This window comes from Pleurodeles waltl, chromosome 9 (assembly GCF_031143425.1).
Source record: "Pleurodeles waltl isolate 20211129_DDA chromosome 9, aPleWal1.hap1.20221129, whole genome shotgun sequence".
NCBI lineage: Eukaryota > Metazoa > Chordata > Amphibia > Caudata > Salamandridae > Pleurodeles > Pleurodeles waltl.
Window position 1 is genome coordinate 999,381,787 of NC_090448.1, and position 24,240 is coordinate 999,406,026.

At 46.5% G+C, this 24,240-nt stretch overlaps 1 protein-coding gene across 4 annotated transcripts in view; it reads right to left on the reverse strand.

Annotated features, from left to right (window-relative positions):
• Positions 1–3,786: 3,786 nt before the first annotated feature.
• The window catches only part of LOC138260254 (protein-L-isoaspartate(D-aspartate) O-methyltransferase-like), a 227,908-nt gene continuing 207,454 nt past the window's right edge, over positions 3,787–24,240 (reverse strand). For all 4 annotated transcript variants that reach the window (XM_069208574.1, XM_069208575.1, XM_069208573.1 and 1 more), the window contains one exon: positions 3,787–4,154. In XM_069208574.1, coding sequence (XP_069064675.1) covers positions 4,142–4,154 — 13 coding nt within the window. In that variant the 3' untranslated portion in view covers positions 3,787–4,141. The remainder of the gene's footprint in view (positions 4,155–24,240) is intronic.

Below are 24,240 nucleotides of genomic sequence, written 5' to 3' on the forward strand. Positions count from 1 at the left end.
TGATCTGTGGGAATGCATTGATGTGTGTGTTGTAGTGGGTGTGGGTGGGTGGGTGTGTGCCGGTACTCTTTTCCCTCCCCTGTGTCGTAGGTGCAGTACTCACCGATGTCTTCCGCGCCGCCGGGCGTGCTCCTGGTACAGGAGCAGGTATAGGAGTGCGGGGATGACCTGCAACTCGGGTTCCATACTGCCGGAATCTCGCGTGGAGTGCGTAGAGGTGAGCGTTTTCCCGTCCGTAGTCTGTTTCCGCCGTGTTTTTATCGGCGGTGCTCCCGCCCCGGAAAAGGTGGCGGATTGGTGGGTCGTGATAGGGTGGGCGGTACATTGTCTGCCGCCTGGCTGTTGGCGGGGACCGCTGCGCTGTTTGTTTGTTCCGCCGTGGCGGGCGGAGTGTTAATGCGGCGGGCTGTGTTGGCGGTTCCCGCCAGGGTCAGAATTGCATATTTTGGACCGCCGGCCTGTTGGCGGCTTGGCCGCCGCATTATCACCGACCGCCAGGGTCAGAATGAGGGCCAAAGTCACAAATCAGTGCTGCTGAAGTTTTACCTTCTGAGGTTTTGTGCCAAGCATCCCATTCACGTTGGAGAGAGAGGGTCGAGAGGTGCATGGACAGGGTGGGGATAGGTGTGGCGCAATGAGCAGGCCGGGCGCTGAGGACGGGCTGACTGGTGCATCGTGCTGACGGTTCCCCACGAGCAGTCGAGGCTGCTGTGCAAAGAGCTGGGCTGACGGCGGTTTGTGCTGCTTTTCCGTGCGAGCATCGGGGTTCCGGTGCAAAAAGGCACATTCACGGTCACTATGAGCCCAAAAGCTTGAATTGAAGAGCAACACCAAGGGCCAGGACCTGAAAGCCACCTCTTGGGGGTCAAGAACTCTCTGAAGATGGTTCTAGGTGCTGTGGGAAGCTTGCTATGTCCCTGAGGCTCAGATCAAGAGGCCAGCAGACTAGCACTTTGAGTCAGTTTGGAGTCCTGGGTTCAAGATGGGTTACAGGTCCAGTTCATCCTCCCCAGGGAAGAGGGCAGCAGGCCAGCAAGGCAGCAGCTCCATCAGAGTAGCAGTCCAGCTGAGTGGCAGTCCAGAAGTGTACTGAAGTGGTGATTTCAGGTCCTTCTTTTAAATACAGTGGTGGCTTTGAAGTGAGAAGCTTTTAGAGGCATGCCTTTGAAGTGCATAGGTATGCTGGCTTTCTGTCTCCAGACACTACAGGGAGGTATGCAGTCCTTTGTGTGTGGATAGGACTCAACCTATTCAGGTATAAATGAGGCTGAGCCCACCTCCTTCCTCCCATCCCATCCTGCCAGTGATGGCTCATTAGTCACACCTAAGCTTCCATTATGTGGCTGTTGAGCAGAAATACACAAAGCCCCACTGCCAACTACACAGTCATGTGTCCAGAGAAAAGCTGCAGGCACCAAATGGCTAAGGTGCAAAACAATCCAACTTTCTAAAACTGGCATTTTCATAATAATAATTTAAAATCCAGCTAGGATTTTAAATTAGGATTCCAAAGACACTAAACATGATACAATTAACTCTTCCCATTTTGAAATTACACTTATAAAATGTAATAAGTCAACTTCAATGTTGTCCTATAGGGAGATATGCTTTGCAGCAGTGAAGAAACAAATGTAAGGACTTCCACTACTAGCACATGTAAAACATAAAAGTACAGGTCCTACCTTTTAAATAAACTGCACCCTGCCATCTGGGCCGTCCAGGTTCTATCCTAGGGCTGACTTGTATGTATGATAATGGAAGGTTTGGGCCTGGCAAAAAGTTCATTTTGCTACTTCGAAATGGCAGTTCAAATTGCAAACAGGGACTCTGGAAAGGCAGACCTGAGTCATGACTAAAGGACTATTTAAGTGGGTGGCACAATCAGTGCTGCAGACCCACTAGTAACATTTCATTTACAGGCCCTGGGCACATGTAGAGCACTTTATTAGGGACTTATGCGTAAATGAAATATGCCAATTGGGTATAAGCCAGTGTTACCATGTTTTAAACAGAGAGCGCATGCACTATTGCACTGGCTAGCAGTGGTAATGTGCTGAGGCCAGCAAAAACGACATCAGGAAAAATGAAGGAGGAAGGCAAAAAGTTCAGGGGAAGACCACGATATGGCTGACAGGATTAACAAGGCAAGTGATTTTCTACTGTAACTAAAGCTTTGTGTGGCAGCGCACTCATTTACAGACAGCACTTTATCTATTGAAATGGCAACTACATTTGCACAGACACAGTGTTACTGTTAAAACAACACTGAACACAAATGATAATGTTTAGAAATTGGGTTTCAGTGAATATCATTTGTGCATCAAAAGTAAGGTGTTGATTTATTTTGATCGTATTAAAACCGTTGCTTCTATCACAATTCAGAATTAAAAAAACGTAACTGCTGAATGAGTGCAGTTTGTTTACAGGCATTTACATTTTGGTGTGTGTTACAAAGATAACACTTTACAGACTTTCTATTCACTCACTGTACTCCAGCAACATTATTACATAATTCACTTTACTTATCTTTCTCTGACTGCAACGTCAGAGGAGTTTGTGAACGCCAATCTCCCTGTTAAAAAATGTAAGAAGCAATTTGTTAGAAGGCATAACCTGACATTTGATCTCGGTATTCGAAGCGCAGTAAATGTGAGAAGTTAAATAAAGATAAAGAAACGCTGGTCTAGTTTGATTTTTAAGAAATTCTTGAACATGAATTTATAGCCACATTTGGAGAGAATGGTGTCATGCTTCTGTATATGAACAGGGATAATTTATAGAGTCATGGAAACAGGATAAGGATAGGTTTCGAATGCACTTGCACTTTGAATAACCAGTGCAATAGGTATATTAGCACTTTACAATGCTTAGAATGATTGAGTGCATCTTAACTTTTAAATTGCAAGTTTTAGGATTATCGGACTTTATATGAATATGTGTATCTTAAAGTGTTAAAATTGGAATGACCACACCTTACGCTGCACCTCTGTAAATAATGTGTCTTCTCAAGAGTCTGTGGTATCTTGACTAAAATCTAATTGTAAATGCCGGGCACAAACTGGTATCTATAGAAAAAGTTATTTTTGAGTCCCGGGTCCCTTCCCGCAGAACAAGCTCCTGGGTAACCTGAGGAAAGAAATCAGTCTACTTAAACTCAAGCCAGTGTTACAATATTTTGGTTTAATTTAATCACGCTGTCCAGGTTTACTCACTATGTTAATAGACACTAGTCTGATCAGTTTTACTGTTATGTTGTCCAACACTTCGGGATAGTTCTCCATAGAAATGACTATTGAAATGTCCTTCTAAAGTGTATTATAGTCTGTTCTATTCTAATATGCTTCAACCAGTCAAATCAATAGTTATTGTTACCAACTGCACTTTTAAGCCACAGGATTCCACAAGGCCTGCCACGCTTTCCCTCTTACTTTACGTTTAAATGCAGACTTTGACCAACGTCTTCTTTGGAATTTTGTGCATGATTCCTTGTTTGGGTATGCTGTTTCAAATGATAATTAAATCTTTGAAGACCATCTCCCATTGGGTTGATCACTCCTCCAATGGTTGTACTCCAATAGAGACTAAAGGGTGGGTGCCTGGATGTGGAAAACAGTCTATTCTGCAGACCACAGCATAAACCAACCTTTTTCAACCACGATTCTAAAAGAATTCCATTCAGTTACCTCATGCACTCTTCAGCGTTCTTGCTAACCAAGAGATAAATTATAATTTATCTTTACAATAACATTAAGATATGCAGCATGAGAAAAGTAAATCATAAATGCATTCCAGGTAAACAAACCAACCATATTTATTTTTGTGCATTGTTTTTATCTGTCTTATTTACATTTTTCATTCACATACATTTTTGTTTGTAATATTCTTCATATACAAGTCCACCTTCAGTACAACACCAATGTAACTGCAGGTTTCTAATCACTTGAACATAATTAGATAAACTGTTGGTTTGCCCACTTCATTTCAAACATTCTCCCTGAAAAAGTTGTTCTTCGCGCCTTTCAACTTTCGATGGGTTGTCAGTTGGGCAAAGAAAATTCTTCCCTTAGAAACAGAGGATTGTTCTCTTCTCAAGGCACTGTCGATTTTAATCATTCAGGATCAGGCAGGAGATTACCATCCATCAGATTTCATCCCTATAATTAAAGGAAAGAAACAATTAAACTTGAATATTAATTATATGTTTTATTTAATGTGGAATGAGGGAAATGAACACTGCGGTTTCAAGCATTTATATGTATGCACAAAGGGAAATAATAAATGGAACACACCAATAGGGTATGGACTTTTGCAAGATCCATGCCTGGGGAAAGTAGGGTGGGATTAAAAAAAAAAATCTGTATGCTTGATGCATTTGTGCACCTTCTGTTAATTGGCAAGCCTCGTGCGAGAGCCCTTTTAATGACAGTCTGAAAATGCTGGTTTGGATTCTGCTACAATATACAATACGCAACCAGATACATGGGCACAAATCAGCTCAGTGCTATAAAGAACACAGTGAAAAAAATATATAAATTGGCATGGGTTTTACCGATGGCCCACAAAGTCAATGTATGTGGCTTATAGCTGAACGTGCTCTTAATAGTTTGTGTGGGCTACTGTGATTGGGCAAGCAGGTGGGTGCAAGAATTAGCCAGTAGATTATTCTATCCATGAACTCAATCATCCATCTTTTAGCACTCAGTCACTCATCATCCAAAGACTTGTTCAATGATCCTCTCACTCATGCACACATTTATCCACCCATTAACGCCTATACACATTATCACATATTATGTCTTGACAAAAAAGTGGATTCCTGAGGGGAAGCGGCCATTGAGGATAGGACTACTGCCTTTGCTGCAAAGGGAGTTCTATGAGTATTGCACATTCACATCTATGCAGAAGTAAGGGTTTGGACACAACAGGCAACCACTCAAAATGCTTTATCTAGCACAGTCAAATTAATTTCTTCTACGTCCAAAGAACATGTAATTTGCAGTCCAGGAGTTAATAATGTGCAAGCAGGCCAAGCGTAGTTGTTTACAGAAGGTGCGTAACCCAATGAACTATTTCCCAGGATTCTAACTTGTGGCCTGAAGGTTCCACAAGGAAAGCTACGACAACTGAATCAACCAACTGAGCCAACCTGAAAATGATTTTCTGCATAGAAAGTTCAATAACACTGCTAAAAAAAGCATGGGGACTTTGGAAATTGTTGCATGTAAAAAGAGCAATACAAATGGGATAAGTATGCGCATGTTTATATACATATTTAAGCATTGCGTGGGAAAGACTTTACTGCAAAGGGACCTGCCACTGTCCCATGGGTAGGGCTTAAATGCACAATTTTACTAAAGCAAAATGGGTACCCTAGGAGAAAAAGGCTAGTAATGTGCCTACCTGCACAGAAGATGCAGGTGTCTGGGCACTCAGAGTAAAAAGATAAGAACAGGCTGGAAGGAGTCACATGGGGTGTGAGGGCTCCGAGTCTTGTGTAGGGTGTCTAAAATTCCTTATCAGGCACAGATGAAAGCCTCAAAGTCTTAGGCCTCAGAGGGTCCGAAGGCTAAAAAAGGTGCACTGTAGGGGGCGGAGCCTAGCCCAGCAGAAAGATGGCTGCTCTGTGGGAGGGCTCTGCAGCTGATGGAATAATCAGTCATGATCAATCATTTAGCAGGCTCCCTGAGTCCTCACCTGACAAGGCATCCTGCGGGGGACAACAGCAGTGCTGCACAAAGTGATGGGGGATCGCCTGGAGGCTTGCGGCACCAGCAGCGTGTCAGCTGCGGCCTGCACAGTCAGTCACTGCCAGTTGCTTGGTGCAGCATTGTAGGCTGCATTCCATTTCACCTCCCTTAGTTGAACCCTACTGAGCTGTGGGGAGGCCCAGCCGAGACTGGCTCGGCCCGCTGCCTCTTTGAGGCAGAAAGGACACTGCCTAGAGCCAGTCCAGCCCCTTCCTGAATCAGCGGTGTGCAGCTGGCATGCCCTGCCTTATATGAGGCCTTCTACCTCCCTGCTGCTGCTGCGAGGGGCCTGGGCTGCCTGCCGAACTGGGAGATTGCTGCCTCGCTTGCGGACGACGTGGGCTGGGCCCTGCTGGAGCCGCCCCCTCCACAGCTACAGCATTATATTGAGCATGCCTGATGCTCAGCCTGCGCCTTCATTTCAGCAGGGGCTCAGTGGGCTGCAAGACATTCTCTAAATTGGTGGTACCAGGAAGGTGAGCTAGATTCTGCGCTGCAACCACTCTGTAGTGTGGGGGCCCTAGGCCCTCATGCTACTAGTAAGGAGACACATAGTTAAGGTTCATACAACTGGCCCAGGGCACATGCTCCAGGCGCTTTTTATTAGCAGGGTCACCTGTCTGATGATGCCTATGATGGATGGGTGTAGGGTGAGTGTAGAAGGCAGCCTTCTTCAGAGAGGCTGGTGGAAATTCTAGAACGTGCCCGGCAGAACACTACATCCCGCCCAAACTTTACTGAAATGCAAACAACCAAGTCCAACCTGTGGGAGAGAAACAAACACTGAAATAAACACAGAGTCTCTTCAGGCGATCCACTGGACATGCTGCATGGAACAGGTGCAGCCGGGACACTTGGCATCATGGTACGTTCCGTAGTATAATCACACTGCTTTTGGACACGAATGGCAGTGTAGATGAAGTACGGATACCTCTAACGCCTGTCCATGACATCACAATGCACTTGGGCACTGTAGGTCCTGTCCCACCTGGGCTCACGGTCTGGAAGTCTTTATACAAAGTTAGATGCTTGTGCATTAGAAGCAGTGGGGAGTCCACGTCAAGGATCTCTGGGATGGCATACAGGCTCCAGGAATGGCAAACCTCCAAAGACTGAGGATGACCTGGATGAAAAGGCGTTGCCCTTGAAAGCCCTCGTGCATCCTAACGCCCGCATGTAGAGCTGCTTCATGCTTCCCTCTCGTGCCAGAACTCCATTAGACAGGAGTCTCCTCGAGGCCCTTTTGCGGGCTGCCAAGGTATCGTGTGTACTGTGCTGGGCCTATCGCAGGCCAAGCGGAGGCGTCGCTGACGGACTGCCAACAGGACAACATCCACAGGGTTTGCATGCTCTGGAATTCATGACTCAGGTGCTCTGGCCTTTGTGCAACTGCCTTTGGGTGACCACTCTCCACCAGTGCCTGTTGTGGAGGTGCCTAGGACACATCTATCTTGGTGGTATTCCTCTCTCACTGGAATTTCCTTGAGGCCCTTGCCCCTGGATTGCCATGGGACTCCGTGGGCTGTGCGGGCCATTGGTAGGCTGCGCCAAGGGGGCGCTGCGCAGCTCCCAAAAGAGCCACGTCCAAAGCCTCATGCAACCCCCCCAGAAAGGATGAATGACCCAAATGGTTGAGTATGCTCTGTTCGGCAGGTGTCAAGTTCATGGGGGCTCACAGCAGGTTTCTGGGTGGTTAGCCTCCCACGGTGCCAGGGATCCCTTGTCAACTTCTGGTCTCTTCACTGACTTTGGCTCCACTATAGTGGTGCTCTGCTCCTTAGGTGGTTTGGGTGATGCCCCTGGTTAAGGATGATGATCTTACCATCTATTTACGTAGATCAACATGTGGCGGTGTCTTCCTTAGAGAAGGGATGACTTGAGGGACTTCGTGGCCATGTGCGTTTTTTGCATGGCGTGTGCTGTTGGCAGCAGGGATGCCATCAATGTCAAGCAGCTGGTGACAGGTGGTAGGACGGTCGTACTGAGAAGCGTGGGGCCCGGACTCAGTTCATGCATGCTGGTGGCTTACAGTTGGTCCACCTGCAGAGCTATCTCCAGTGACATCTGCTCACCCCGGTGGCTGGCTTGTGGTGATGGATGCCCTCTCCTTTGCTGGCACCAGTCCTCAGTCCTGTCGCTCTTCTCCTTTTCTCTTGCCCACCTGTAGTGCTACAGATCTTCTGTGTGCCTGGTCTTGTCACACCCTTCATGACGTGGCATTGTGCCACATATACTCTCTCCTCTCTTCCATTCTTGATGTGGCATTGTGCCACAGGTCACATGTTGCACCACATGGACCGTTCACTGGTCATGTGCTGCACCTCAGCCGGTGCATTGTGTTCTGTTGTGGCCTCCCATAGGCCTAGTCCTGTCAGTAGAACTTGATCTGTTCTCTTCGCAGACCTCTCGTAGGTCCAGTCCATTCGGGAATCTTCTCAGTGGTTCGTTCCCTGACTGGAGCGTCACCTTTCCTTCTTCTTGTCTTCACTCGAGGGCGCAGGGCTTATGCCTCAAGAGTTGTTGCAGTTGCAGTGCTTGCTTCTTCCTCTGTTTGCTTGGCAGGGTCGGTCAAACCTCCTGACCTGCTCAATAATAGGTCAACGGTGGACATCTGGTCTGCGGTGTGGTGTGGCCGGCTGGCCTGGCCTCTTCCCACTTGGCGTTGAATCTCGCTCTCAGAGGGATGTCTGTCTCTCGGGCTCCTGCCGTGCTGTCAGGTCTGCATGTGCGGTTCTCTGCGCACCTCTGACATTGTCTTTTCCTCCACGGGCCCCTTTGCAGGTGTCTAGCGTGCTCATTCTCCGGGCGTACAGTGGTGGGCACTTACCGCTGGCCGTATGTAGCGCTATCTTCCCGGTGGCGGCGGCAGGCAGCCGCTAGGGGCTGCGCATGCCACAAGTGTTCTCCTTGTGCCACACATGGCGCTTGGAGGCATTAAAAGCTTTGCTGCTTGGCTGGGGCAGCTTTGGGCAGCAGCATCACTCAATTTGTTTTGCAGGGGTTGCACAATGTCTCTTCTCATTTTCTGCAGAAACCTTGATGGCCCTGTATGCCTTGGGTCTCTCTGGTGTGGCAGGGCTTCTCTTGACTGGACCAAGTTTTTTTTTCTTCACACTCGGACTAGGAGCAATAGTCCTCTAATGGCGGGCTGGTTGAGCATGGCGGTATGGCGCTCGGAATGTAAGTGTACAGCCGGGGCATGTGGCGCTCTCGGCTGGTGATTTCTTTCAGGGCCGGCCACATCTGCCTAATTGAAAAGGCTTGCTCTCTGTTCAAGTGCATATGCTGTGTGCTCAACACTGAGAGCCGGTTGCGGTGTTTCGAGGGACCGCCAGGTTGCGCTGCAATCACACAACAAGCTAGCGGAAGCCTCCCTAGGCGCTGCGGGCCTTGCAGATGCTCGAGGTGCTTGGTTTACACTGCGGGGTGCAGTGTGGGCCATAAGTTGCTGGTGCATCCCTTTTACTGTCCCCATGCCCACTCCCCAGGCAAGTGCAGTTTTTATTCTGTTGAGCCTTGCAGTGAGGAGGCAGGCGACCTGCACTATGTGCTGTGGTAGGGTGTCAGCAGTCTCGATGTGGGGCGATTATCGGTCCTGTCACACGTGTGTGTATGTGGGGGAGCTAGCTGGCCTTTGGAACTTCTCTTTCCCTTCTGTGTAGGGCTGGTGCTAGCATCCGATGCTAGCACCGTCGCCTTACTCCTCGCAGCAGTCTTCTTGGCGCTATGGGTCGCCATGCAGTGGCGACTGCCGAGGGTGCAGTGCAGAGCTACAGGATGCTGAGGCAAACCTCACCACGCAGCACTACAAGGGTGAGGGGGCATCTCTTAGCCATTCTGCCCACGTGCTGGCATCTCTGGGCTTCCGGTCTCAGTCTTCTTCCTTTCATCGCAGGGATCATAGGGCAGCAGGCGGGGCTGCAGGTGACTGTCGCAGCAGTTGGGGGGGGGCTTCTAATGTGGCAGACAGTCACTTTCTCTGGTACTGCGCAGCGTGCCTCAAACTTTGAGGGTGCACATTGTTCACTATTGTTCATCCCCTGTCACAAAGGAAGTTGCTGCTGGTTCTCGGCATGCAGGGCTGCAGGGGCACAACATATGTATGGCATCTGCAGGAGTGCCTTTTGCCTTTCCTCCTCGGGGCACGATGGAGCTCCACCCGGCTCATGCGTGGGGCAGACCCACTTGTCACAATTGTAGTGTTGGGGGCCCCAGACCCTCATGCTACTAGTAAAAAGTCACACGGACACCTAGTTAGGGTTCATACAACTGGCCCAGGTCACGTGCAGCCGGCCCTTTTTATTAGCAGGGTCACCTGACTGGTGACTCCTGTTGGATGGGTGTGGGGTGAGTGTGGAAGCCAGCCCTCGGCAGAGTGGCTGGTGCAAACACTAGAATGTATTCGACAGGACACTACACACTCTAGCCTGTTACACCCTTCTCTGGGACTTACACCACAATGTCATATGTGGCTACTGCCCTCGGCCACCTGTTTTTGGTTGCTTTGGTGTGTGGTCAGGAGACACTCTGTAGGGGGTGAGACCATCGGGGCCAGTGGTAACATTCCAGCACCCACAACACAAGTGGGGTTCCACATATCTGACCAGGTGCACTCACTCTGACACAATCTACCACACATAGAAGGCCCTACTAGGATTCCAGGCACTCCACCATGGTTGCCACTCTGCTGTCCTGTGGCCTCCGCTCTCCCCACTTACTAGACCCGTTCAGGTCCCCACTGGATGACATCATACTAGGGTGAGGCGGGGCCGGAGGGGAGAGTTGCTGGACTTTTGCTGAAGGCTGCCCTGCTTGGCTGGGCCAGCTGGGCCCAGTCCAGGACGGATGACACCATGCTATCCCACAGATCTGCCCACTGGCCCTGCGTACCAGTTGCCTGCCAACACCACAGACTCCTGCCTATGCTACAGTTTACCTGCCATGGGAAAACAGGATGTGCACCAGTCAAAACTAATTTTCAAAGGTAAACACCCAGCACATCACACGGATGTGCCAGCTGATGACCCCCAGTAAGCCTCGAGGGGAACCCCCCCCCCCCCTCCAAGATAATGACCTCATGGAGCCACTCGTCGACTACAAAACCAGCTTGTGCATGATAGACTCTAATCTTTTGACAAATCACATAGACCGCATGAAGGAGAGAGTCAACAGGCATGAAGACTGCCTGGACCATCTTGAAAATCACGTATCTGATGCAGATGATATTCAAGCAGTCACCGGTGAACATATACTGCACATGGACAAAGTTCTTAAACTCATCAAATTAAAAAATGAGGACTTAAAGGTGCGCTCCCAGCACATCAATCTTTGCATCACAAGAATTCCAGAGTCTTCAGCCATTGATGAAATGATGGAGTATGTCGAACAATGCTCTGCACCCTTTTGGACAATGCTCTTTCTCTGGTGTTCATCACAGAGCGGGCTCACCACTCCCTTAGGCCCGGTCCCATAGTAGCCAGACTCCTCAACTATAGGAACCAAGATGCGTTCCTACTCCTAGTCCAAGAACATTGGACTGTGCTGTACCAGGGCAAAGTAACCTCTTTCTACCCGGATTTCATGCTGGTGGTGCAGGTGGCCCACCAATAATTCCTACCTGTAAACGACTCCTTCAAAAAGCTGAGGCTCCTTGACTGCGCTCTGTATGTCGCCAAGCTGCACCTCCCCCATGAGGGAAAACCACATTAATTTACGTACGCCAAAGCCAACTGAAATTCGTCGACACATCACAGCAAAAACACTGACACCTCAAGAGTCCCCACAGCATCCTGATGATAACCACCTCAGCGTCAATGACTAGACCCACCAGTGTCCACAGGCGCACTCAAATATCAGCATTGCCCCCCCCCCCTAGTTATGCTGACACTGAGTATGCTTGCCCAGGCGGTCCACCAGCAGCCCCAGCTGCCCCTCCCATCCATTCAGATGCCTTGAACTTATGCTATGACAAACTTTTACGAGAGTCAGCTGCCTTCACTCTGAGGGCTCTCTCATCCCATCGGCCACCCAGTCAACATATGACTGGGGCGTTCATCTGGCTTTCCGCCGCCCTCAGGGATGTTTCCCCTCTTTTATGACTGTGTTTGGGATCTTTGTTGGGGTGGGATGGCTGCTTTCAACCATGTTCATGGGTTGAAGTGGGTGGGGGGCATTGTTAAGGGGCTTTTTGTTAGTTTGTCACTTTTCCCAATGCCCCTTGACACGGTCCCACACATTCACGCTATTCCTTCCAGACACCAGCTAAACTGGCCCCATTTTCCCTGCCATGACCACTGCCTTGACACAGAAATATGATTACCACTAGATGCCTAACCTGGAATATTTGTGGACTAAACAACTGCAGAAAAGCAAGGTTAGTTCATGCTTACCTTAATAGACACCAAATAGATATCTGCTTCCTCCAGGAGCTCCACTTGACCCCGACCACTGTACCTAGTCTGCAAGCCAATTGGTGCGCCACCACTTACACATCGCTCTACTCCATCTATACTAGGGGCTTTGCAATACTACTGCGCAAAGGCATGCTCTGGTGCCTGCGACACGCTATCTGCTATGACGAGGAGAGGTATGTCATCCTCGCCGGTACACTAAACAGACACCCTGTTATATTGACCTCCATATACGGTCCCAATACTGACAGCCTCAATTTATTTTCTAAGGTTTGGCACCTGCTGTCCAGCCACGGCCCGGGAGCTATTATCTGAAGGATGGGTGGGAGGGAGGGTGATTTGAATGTAGTACTAGACAGCGCAGTGGATCGCTGGGGTGCTCCTAGGCGTCCAAAACCAAATGCGTCAGGGCAACTCCTCAGACTCATTCAAGACAACTGCCTGAATGATGTCTGGTGGCTCACCCACCCAACAGTCAAGGAGGGCACCTGCATTATCACTTCCATTAATGAGTGGTCATGCACTGATTACTTGCTACTCTTCTGTGACGCACTAACCTGGCCCACCTCAGTGTCATCTCATATGCCTCGCACCCTTTCAGACAATGCGCACCCGTTCTGTTAGACCTCACCCTACCAAGCTCCTCTCTGTGGGCATTTACCTGGCATTTGCCCCCTGGGGCGCTCAGAGATGCGGTGTTCGGGACAAGGTCTGAATCGCGATCACAGACTTTTGTGACAAACTGAGCTTGGTGTCCTCCCCATCAAGGCTCTTGGAGGCTTTTAAAGCTGTAATCTGAGGCGTCTGCATCAGTAAATAATCCAGCATTCTTCAGGCTATAGGAGGAAGGCTCCATATACTTGAAGCGGACCTTAGGTCTCTAGAGCTAGAGTACTATGCCACTAAACAAACGTAGTTATGGAGTCTAACCATGCGAAAACCTCAGCTTATGAGGACGAGGCCCTGTGTGAAGCCAACTATTTAGGCCGCAAGACGACCGCATGCTGATATAGTGAGAGGACAACCCAGCTGGAGCAAATCATGAGCAAACCCTGGGTATCGGCATATGTGATCGAACTCCTGGACGAGTGAAAGTCCGATCCCAACAGACTATTACACCCCATTATCTCCTCTTACTCCGAGCTGGCAGTGAAGAGCTGGTTGTATACCTGGACTCAATCCAGTTACTATGGCTGAACTGGGTCCATCGCTCTTATGTGGATGCTTCTTTTACCGTAGAGGAAGTCATTCAATCTATCCCCAGCGACAAGGCGCCAGGACTTGACGGTCTTACTACCGCCTTTTACAAAGAGTATGCAGACCTGCCTGCTCCTCACCATCGATGTACGAAGAGGCACTAGTATGCGGGACGCTGCCACCGCCTCTGTAAGAGGCAGTCACAGTTACAATCCTGAAACATGGTAAGCTGGCGGATCTCCAAATTGACCACTGAACATGAAAAATACTAACAATAAAATACTTACCAAACTTATTAAGAACACCTCCTTCCATTGCTGCTTGACATGGTATGTCCAGGTCAATATGGGTTTGTGCCAGCAAGATCCACTTCATATAACCTCTGTACTATGTCCGCCCTTATACACTCCGTTGACCCTCAGCTTGCAGCAGCCACACTACTATTTGATGCCACAAAAGATTTGACTCCTTAAAGAGTGTTTTCTTCCTATTGCAATTATTATTACAGCTTGGTCTCCCTCCGCAGTTGATCCAGCTGATAGGTCTCCTACACACATCTCTTGTGGCCCGTCTGCACCCCAACAGAATGCTTTCAGAGCCATTCTCTATCACCTGTGGGACCCACCAGGACTGCCCGCTATCCCTGATCTTATTTACGGTGGCAATGAAGCCCTTCGCGGCCCAGGTGCTGCAGCACCACACTCAGAGGACTTGGATTTACAACCAGGGGTCTGTTAGTTTCCATGTAGGTGGACGACATGACTTTACATTCGCAAACCCCAACAGAATCTAGGCCCAGGCTATTCGCAAAGTCATCTGATCTGGGGATTTTCCGAAATTCATGTCAATTGGGCCAAGTCTACCTTATTCCCCTTCACAGAGAGCACAACTGGGTTTGCTGTTGACTATCCCTTGAAAAGGGCTTCTGAACCAGTGGGATATCTGGGTATTTGGCTCAGCCGAGACCTTGATGAGCTTTGGTAAGTCAACTATGACCGCGGTGTGGAGTGGCTGGAAAAGGGAATACCAGTGTGGCCTCGCCTGCTATTATCTGTGACAGGTTTTATAGCTATTGCTAAATTGGTTGTTCTACCCAATTTTTTTGTATTCTTTTCATAAACATACCTGTACTCCTCCCAGCACATTTTCTTCTACGCTTAACCTGGTCTCCATTATCTGGGCCTGCAAACAGCCAAGGATTGCATAGGAGATGCTCATGTTACCCATCCAATGGAGGGACTGGCACCTCAGACTTGACCCTCAACGCTTTCTGAGCCCAAACCCAAGACATTCATTATTGGCTTTATCCTACACAACTCCAAACACACACAGCCTTTGAGGTGGACCATGCGGCACCGTGAACCCAAACCAGTGCCCTGCACAAACCATCGCAGACTGAGATTTGACACAGTGGAGAGTGTGCACTGGGTGTGGGATGGCTTGAAATGCCATGCCTGCCTCTACGCACCATCTGCCCTCCTTACACGCAATCCGCTATTGCCACCACTGCAGGGAGCGGGGGTGGCTGAGACAAGGGCGTGCAGCAGAGGACTCAACACCTTTACAGACCTATACCCTGATGATCAATTCCTACTTTCCATTTGTGCCCTCCGGACCCCCCTTCACCTTGGTGCTTGAGAACCTCCTCTGCTATCAACTCCGTGCCACCTGCAGCGTGATACACAACACATTCTCAGCTTCCCCCCACACTGCATACTGTTAGACATGTATTAATCAACCCTTCACCTTGCCAACTGGTTACTCGTCTCTACTCCATTTTAAAAGACACCGAGCCCATAGCAGTTTCCTCTGCCAGCACCACCAAGGCAGAAGATACTAGCTCTCCCTCTTCCATCACCAATACCCAATGGTCCTACAGTTGTGGCCAAAAATATGCCCTCTGTCTAAACTATCGCCTGCACCTCATTCACTTTAAATTTCTCCACCTGCTATACCGCACTCCACTACAACACCACCCTGTGGGCTTAGTGGAAGATACCCACTGCTTGCGCTGCACAGCCCCTCAGGCTTCCTTCCTACATCTCACTTCGCATTGTTCGCGTGTAGCTGCCTACTGGTCTGAGGTCTTCTCTGCTCTACATCACAGGCCACACTCCATATCCCAACCCAACCCAAGTACCTCTAGTTGGACTTTTGGGTTATGTCAAGAGGTTCCTCCTGGGGACCAGCGCCTTAATGCGAAGCTTTTTCTCCTAGCTAAGCGCCTTGTGGCCATCCATTGGGGAAGGTGTACGGCTCCCAGAGCGGAGGACTGGCTTTGAGACGTGACCTACTGCCAGGAACAACTATTAGCGTATTGGGAGCTCATGCCTCCCTTCTCATGCCCCTGTGACATATGGGAACCACTGCCAAGATACTTCAGGCAGAGAAGCTCGCCACATCAGCAAACTTTAGGGAGCAATCAACCCCCCCACCCTGGGAGGCTGATTCCTACCCCACACTAGTGTTGCAATTGGCATCCCTTGATACGCTATCTCCACCTTCTCTTCCTGTCCCTTTCTTGCAGGAGTGTCCACAATTTGTAAACAATCTAGACCAATGGTTTCCAAACTTTTTAATGCCAACACCCCCCCAGTTGAAAACTAAAAATCATTGAGCCCCCCTTCAGAATTTTTTACAAATATTTTATAAAGATGGCAATGTTTAAATATTTCTAGATGTATTTAAACATTGCAATTAAGTACTGGTGCCATTTTAAACATGCAATACCATGTTTCTGCTAAAAACACTGGTATAAGTGAAATGCTTCTTTTGGCTAGAGCCTGGCGCCCCCCCGGCATCACTTGAGGCCCCCCTGGGGGGACCCACCCCCCAGTTTGAAGACCCCTGATCTAGGCTGTCATCTAACCTGCACTTCTCAGTCTATTGTTTACATCGATATAGGAACTGTTTTACTGCAAATGTGGTGAATGAATCCTTGCATAGGTGGTCACCAGGATGTCTCTATCGTTCCTTCTCCTTACCTCTTACCATGCTCACCCCTTTTTTTCATATGATCCCTTGTTGATGTTCCATTGTTTGTTTCTCAAAAATGCTAATCAAACATTTAAATAAAGGTGCAGCGTAGGTGTATAAAGATCAGCAAAGTGAATCCAATGGCCAAATGAGATGCTCTTCAGTCCTTCAGTCATTTGAGGTCTCAGTGGCTCTGGTGGCTAGCATGTTGGTAATGCGGCTCTCAGAGGAAATATCAGAAAAAACGGTTTACTAAGGACTCATTATTGATTATTCATTCACTCATTGCAATGATTCAGGGTAAACGATTGCCAATACAATAAACTATATGAGAAAATCTAACCAAAAAAACTCTTTAATCGACAGAGATAAGAAAAAAATGTATACAAGATTTTAGATAGTGAGTACAGTGCTTAGTGCCCTGAAGTGACCATACAAGCTCAGCTTTACAAATAGTTCAAACAAAGCAGCAAGCAAAGATGCTATGCTGCATTGCATAAACTGGAGAGAGCAGAACTCCACCATATCTACAAAGAAATGGCGCAATTCTGCTCTCTACATTTGCTGGTGCACTTTGTGCAACTTTGCACCAACACAGGGATCCCTTGTGACATAGTAGGTCTTCTCCTGCACAAAAAAATTCCTTTGAGGCTATTTTCTCTAAGAAAGCAGCACACATACAATGGGGAAAAACTAGGAGAAATAAAAATATTTTGCCTCGTAATGCCAGTCTCAGGCAGGTGTGAACGTTTGGTGTAAATTCCTGTCTACAAGTCTATGTAGATAAGGATGTGTCAAAACCGATGGATGACTGCACAGGAACGCCCATGCTCCACCCCTGGAACTCCACCAGGAGGCCAAGTAACACAATGCACCACCCAAGGAATGCTTCCCTGATGCAAAATAATTGTGCTGCATTGAACTACTTTGGGTTACAAAGCAACACAAATTGCGATATGTGTTGATTTGTTAATCTCACTAGAAGACTTTGCGTTGAGTCTGCATTAAAAAAGTATCACAAACCCACTGCAAAGTATTTGTCAATCTAGGCCGCAGTGAACAATAACAGAGGTGATTGATAGTGTGTGGGTTTGAAGTGCAAACAACTGGAGTTCAAAAAGCAACACTGGGTTGAACATTTTTGAAGTACCAAGTCCAGACCCCTAGTTAATTGATCTAAATGTAGTCCATTTGCTAATTATGTTGACAGCGTTTTGACCTACTAGGTATTCGAAAGGTCATCATTATGACAGTCAGTGGAGGGCACCCTATTTATTTTTGCACCCACGATTAACTCACTGGAAAAAAAAGCTTAAATCCTGTTGAAAACATGGTAATTTAACATATCAGTGTGGTGATTTTCAGTCAATGGTAGGGCAGAAATTGTTTAAAGTTCTTTTGCTAGTACGTAGAGTCAATAGGAAGAGCTGTTTCCAAAGGGTAAACATGCAGGGCGCCCATAACTGTCCAGAAACCAGAGTCAAGTTTGAGAGGGTCAGCTGAGAGTTTGCAAGGGTTTGATGAGTACTGTCAGGACTGGCTGAAGGATTATCATGGCAAGGAGTCACTTACACATCACTGATGCAGAGGTGGCTTCTGTAACAGCATTAGGCTTGTGTTGGCTGTTCCCCAATGCTTCCTGCCTCTGGTTGTGCAACATCAAGGGAAGCATGGTGTGATCTCGGCAGCTATGGCTCTGGTACATCGGCAGGGCTGTTGGGCAACTACATCCTTGTTCCCACTTTGTCCCGGTAGGTCTGTGCGACTGCCGAAGTTTGCCAGAATGGGCTTGGATACCCTGCCTGTGTGGTTGGACTAATAGGTGTTGGTCTTCTTCTTGACTGCGCTCTGCAGGTCAGGAACCTTTCTCACAGAACACCAACTCTTCAGTCATCTTGGCCTAGATAATAAAACTAAGTGTGTTGCTGTTTTGAGTACTACTACAGAGGAGTTAGACAAGGTTCCTTAATAGCTCTATTTCTGTTTCTGCTCTATATAAATGATTTCGAAAAATGCCTATTGAACAGAAGGAAAGACTTGCCACAGGCTGGGAACAGCTCAGTACCTACTCTTTTATGGGCACATAATGGAGTTTTTTGGGCAGAACTGCAAATGGCTTGCAAACCATCTCAGAAGCATTTAATGGTTATATGAAGGAATGGGATTTAAAAAGTTAATTTGTGTAAGTTGTTTGTAATGATTAAAGACCCAAATGACACAAAAATAAGGATGCACACCATAGATGGGAAAAAAATTAGTTAAGGTGACTACTTTTAATTATTTAGGTCTGCTGAAATACTAGTCCATAAACCAATAAAGGAAATGTTGCAATTATACAAATGCTAAAGTATTCCAGTAGGCATTTATGGGGCAGGAGTAAGGGACGTATACATTCAGATAAAATACAGAGGACTGAAAATAGCTTCTTAAGTAGACTTCTTTCTGGCCCTAACAGCACCACAACCCACATTTGCCATAACCAACTAGGGTTCAGTTTTAATGAGTACATCATAACAATTGCCCCTTTATTACTTTGGCTTCAGATCTGGTATTCACCTATGACTTTTTTCCAGGCTTATTTTGAAAGATTGCACTGCCCTTGAAAATATGGATGGGATTCCACGGCTCTATTATGTGAAACACACCTTTATCAACCTAGGAGTCTTGAAATATTTCAGTATCCCAGACTCTGTTACTACTAGTTTTACAGTTCATTTTTGTGACCTATTTTTTTGATTTTAGGAATAACGGTACAAAATTACAGTCAGAGTCTATGAAGGCACTTGTACATCATAATGCCTTGTTTGCCACTTTAGGAACTGAACTATACTTAACTTGGATCGTCTCAACTCGGCAGCCATTTTATCTCAATCGTCTCCGTTTAGGCATTGTGCATTTTCCGGAGGCATTCTCACAACAAGACAGCTGGTTTTCCAAACTTCCAAAATGCCCGTGTGTCAATGTATCTGCTCAAAGCTCTGTGCACTTTGTTATTTTGCACACTATGTAAATCAGCACGCCTACCGTTTTTACTTCTGATTTTTTGATTGGAAGGCATTAGAAATTACAAAGAAGGTCTTAAGGTTTTACAAAGAGTAGAGTCTCAAATTATTTGCAGCCTTAAATTGTATTCAAAATTCCTTGGCATTTAGGAAATTATAGGTTTTTTTTTTAGATTTCCTTATGGTTTGTAATTCAATTCCTCTGTTTTTGTCCAACAATATCTGTTAAGATACTTTTGAATGATTTCTTTTGCCTGTAATTTTAAATCATGAATGTTAGAATTGACATGTTATTTATGATATGTACTTTTATGTAGAAAAGCCGAATAAAGTTGACTGAGTGAGTACTACTATATGGTAGGCTTTGGTGTAGCTTGGGATAATGTAGTTGTAGGGCCTTATTACGACCTTGTCAGAGGGGTTTTCTCCATCACAAATGTGACTGATATGTAGTACGCCGTATTACGATCTCCATTGAATATAATGGAATTATTATACAGTGGACGGGACAGCCACCACATTTGTGATGGAGGAAATCCCTCCATCAAGGTCGTAATAAGGCCCTCAGTCATTGGACTTAGGAGGCAAAAGGTTTAAATGGGGTAATGTGAGATCCAGGCAAGACCGCCCTGGGAGCCAGCAAATGATCTATGACTGTTGACTGTGGGTGAATGAGTGCAGGTTGAGGGGCTCCTAGGGGGCAAAAAACTTGAAGCGATTTGATTACCTGCAGTGGTGGTTTGGGGAAGGACTGGTGATTTTTACCGAATGACGGAGGTCCCATAATTCAGAGCAGGTCCTGACCCCAGCTTCGTCCCCACATACAGTCTTCAGGGGACAGGACAACCAAAACGTACACCCTTACTCCCACCAATATATATTCAACACACCTTGTAAAGCACAGAGAGCCCTGTATTAGGCCTCTGTCCTCTCGCACCTGCCTACTAAACTGCTGCTACTCTTCTGCTTGGCTTTATCTGACAATGACTTTCTTATAACAATGACACTTCTCTCTGTGAGGTAAGTTTATATTGGTTCTTCCTGTGCTGTAGCTGATGAGTGTGAAGGACACTTACCCTATTTTATGCTCATTGTATCTCGTGTGTGTGTGTGTGTGTGTGTGGGAAAGACTGCACTTAGTGGGACAGCACAGTCCTAATGTGAGCTAGAATAGCGGGCCTTTGATTCCAGTCTGGGTAATAACTATTTTGCCATGCCGTGGGTCTATAAAACCCCAGATTCCAGTGATTCTGCACCACTGCAGTCAGTGTTCTTCATGTGATAGGAAGTCTGCACTAATGGTGTTTGCAAGACAAGGTGAGGACACGCAACACAGAACATCCTTTTTTGTTAGAGTTTAGCAGTACTTATGCACCACATGCCTGTAATATGATATGCTGGCTACTCAAAAGTTCATTGTCAAACATTTTATCAGGGTATGTCAATTGGCACCATGGGCAATTCCTAGATCGAACCTACCATACAACGCAAGCTGTGTGGTTGTGAAAGACATATTTTGAGCTTACCTAGTACATAAAGAGGCTTGCAGCCTGCCCATTGCTTACCATTGGTTGGCTTTACTATCACCCTCATTTGCCTGCTTCTTATTTTTAAGAATTTTAGTATCCCAGTTTGACAATCTTGTGTTTGTCCTTCTCACGGAACATACCCTAAGAGTATGTAAAAGAGAGTGCAAGTATCTGGAAAGACGGTGGCAAAAGTCCAAAGCTATAGCAGATAAAACCAACTTAAGACTAAACTTAATAACGTCCTCAAAATGATTATGATAATCTTACTGATTTTCCTTTGCTTCAAAGATTGACGCAAACAAGAATTCCTCCAGTGAAATAACAAGAAGTAATCTCGTGAACTGTGTCAGAGGTGGCCACTTGGCTCCCAGCTTTTAGGGATCTACTTTTTTATTTTTGCTTACTCACTCCATGACAATGCACGTGCTTCCCAGGTCGCCCTCATGCTCTTTTCTCCCTCCACTTTATCTCTCTCACCCGTGTGCTCCTCCCATTGCACTTCACGTCGCTCTCTTTTGCCCCTGTGTTTCTCCATTAGCCCCTGTGTTCTCTCCCTTGTGTTGCTCCCCTTTACAGGCATTTTTTCCTCTTTTGGCTATGTACCACCACCCCCTCCTGTAACACACTGATCAGTTTTAAATGTTTATTTTTTTTTCAAAAGAAGAAACTTTCACACTACATTTTAAAAAAGTGGTTTTGCACTGATTTCGCTCTATTCACCGATTCTGCTCAGATCAGTAAATAAAAAGAAAAGCCTGTCATTCTGTAGGTGAGCGCATGTGTGTTGAACGCATGTGCAAGCCTACAGTGAACCGTGTGGCCACGCATTAAGTTTTTTTCTTATTTTAAATCATGCTCAGAAGCTGCAATGTTGTACAGCATGGCTAAAAGACATTTGCAAATACAACTGGCCCTACAGATGGGATATATTCGCTTTCCCAGTGCTTATTTTCCACTCAAGCTGCGTTTGGCATAAAAAAAATAGTTTAAAGACCCCTGATTTCATTTGTGACACCACACCAGAGATTAATCAGAGATGTAATTTGTGATGTCAAGTGCCAATGTCATGTGTGTTGCTTGATGTACAGAGGTTGCTTGGTCACTTTGCGGAATTTCTCTTCTTTTTAGGTTTTGGACGATAACTTTAGTGAGCCTTCAATAGAAGGTTTTCAGTGAAGTTTAATGTATTTCTATAATGCACCACAGTTAGTGACCTCAAATCGGACCCATTTCTTTAATTAAATACGTTTTTGTCCCTCAGACACACACGTTCACACACACAAACTCATTAATTAAACAAATAAGGTATTCCAAAAATGTATACTATCTGTGTGCAGCACAAAGAAAATGCTTAGAAATTGTGATGCGATAGTATGTTTATCTCCAACAAGGTTATTTGCTTTGTTTGGTAGCTCTGAGGCATTCTGTTAAAGCTGCGGTGAAAGAGGTTCTCTGTTGCATATGTGGTGGGCTTGCAAGCATATATACACGTACTGGAGGAAAATTCTGTCACAAACGAAGACTAAAAGGGGTATCGCCGTTCCCTTGAACCCCTTATGGTGCCACGTAGTGATCTAGGTGAAATCTGTTTATATTCCCATTAACTACCCGACAGGCAAACCTATTTCACATTTGTTGCTGACAGCTTGACTGGCAATAGCACAGATTTGGACAACCTAGTCCACTCAGACAATATGCATTTGGTGAGGAAAAGTCTGGACTATAGATGCTATACAGAAATTATCCGCCATCTTGCATGATAGGGTCTACAAGTTTGAAACTGTTTGGCTTCCAATGAGAAGACACATATGAAAAAGATTTTGGGTTGTGGGAGGGGATCTGGCCAGAACTGTCACGCCAGTCTGTTATCCAAACCTTTGCGTATATCTTCCAATAATTTGTGTGGGTCTGGACATTAATTCAAGATTCCAATAATAACCTGAAAACCCCACAAAGGTTTACTTGCTGTATAATTAGTAAAGAGTACGACTCTGAATCCTTTGGATACTCTTTTGTAAATGTACAATAATATTGATTGCTTATTTTACAATAATACTGTTATTGTGATGCTTGTCTCACTTAGGAGTGAGAGAAAAGTTAAAATAAAGTTGTTTAAAAAAGCTACATTAAAACAGCAGTCGCTAAATTTGGATGTATCAATAAACAATTTCCTACTCTCTGCAAGGACACTGAGGTGGTTGAGCCACTGAAAGCTCGAGCCAAAGGCCTGGTGTGGCCTAGTGGCTACAGCTGCTGACCATGTGACATGGGGTACCAGGTTTGAATTCCAGCTTGGGCTTAGGATCCTATGAATCCCAAGCAAATCTACTTGTGCTGAAAAACAAAGTGTAAAATAGTCTCTGTCTGTATGCTCTTATGCCCTTGGACAAGGTCTGCGCTATGTAAAACAGCCAAAATTAAAATGTGAGTTATGCCTGTCACCTATGACTTCATCTCACTCTCCACGAATTAAGGACAAAGAATTAACATCTGATGTCAAAAAGAAAAACCCATCTAGTGACTGAGCTGAACATTGTGAATTTAAAAATCTTGGATCAATCCAGGCTTTCTTGCTTGACCAAATTGTGTGGTCCTTGGTAAGCACTTTTTTTTTAATAAGCCTCCTCGTTAGGTCTTGATAAGACAGTGCACATGCTATTTATTGAGAGACCTTTTGTTATGTGAAAAGGGAGTTTCGAGGCTGCCCAGTGCTTACCATTGGTTGGCTTCACTGTCACTGTCGTTTTTGTTCTTATTGGTCAGCTTCTATAGGCTTTCTACCTCTTTCTGTGTTTATCCCTCTCTGAGCCATAGGCGCATAACTTTTGCCTTTCCACTGTGCATTTTTTCAGGCGATATACATATTTTCTTTTAATTACGCACTCTCTATGAGAGAGTATGCTTTTCAGCTGTCTTCCTTGTGTACTTTTCCCACCTTTGTGTCCCTCCTCCAGTCCCTCCCACTTGCTGACCATCCACTGTCTCCTGATTACCACAGGCCCCTTCCTCCCACTCTCTATGGTGAGACTGCTTGCCATAGCCCCTCCTGCCAACCTCCTTTCTCCGTGCACTTGACCTGAACCCCAGAAGACCACACTCTGCTGTCCATCTGATTACCTCTAGCCACTCCCTCCCATCCTCAGTTGCCTGTCTGTTTGCCCACAACCCCTCCCCCCAACTTTTGGTTGTTCAACTGCTTGCCCCAGGCCCTCCCATACACCCTCCTTTATCTGTGTGTTCCCTCACCCGTGTCGTCGCTTAAAGCTATCTGTGTTGCCTCCCTTTCTTCTGTGTTGCATCGGGAGAGCAATAAAAAAAAGCGCTGCAACACAGTGAGCGCTGGATGTGTTCTGGCATTTTTTTTGTTTTTTAAAGTCTC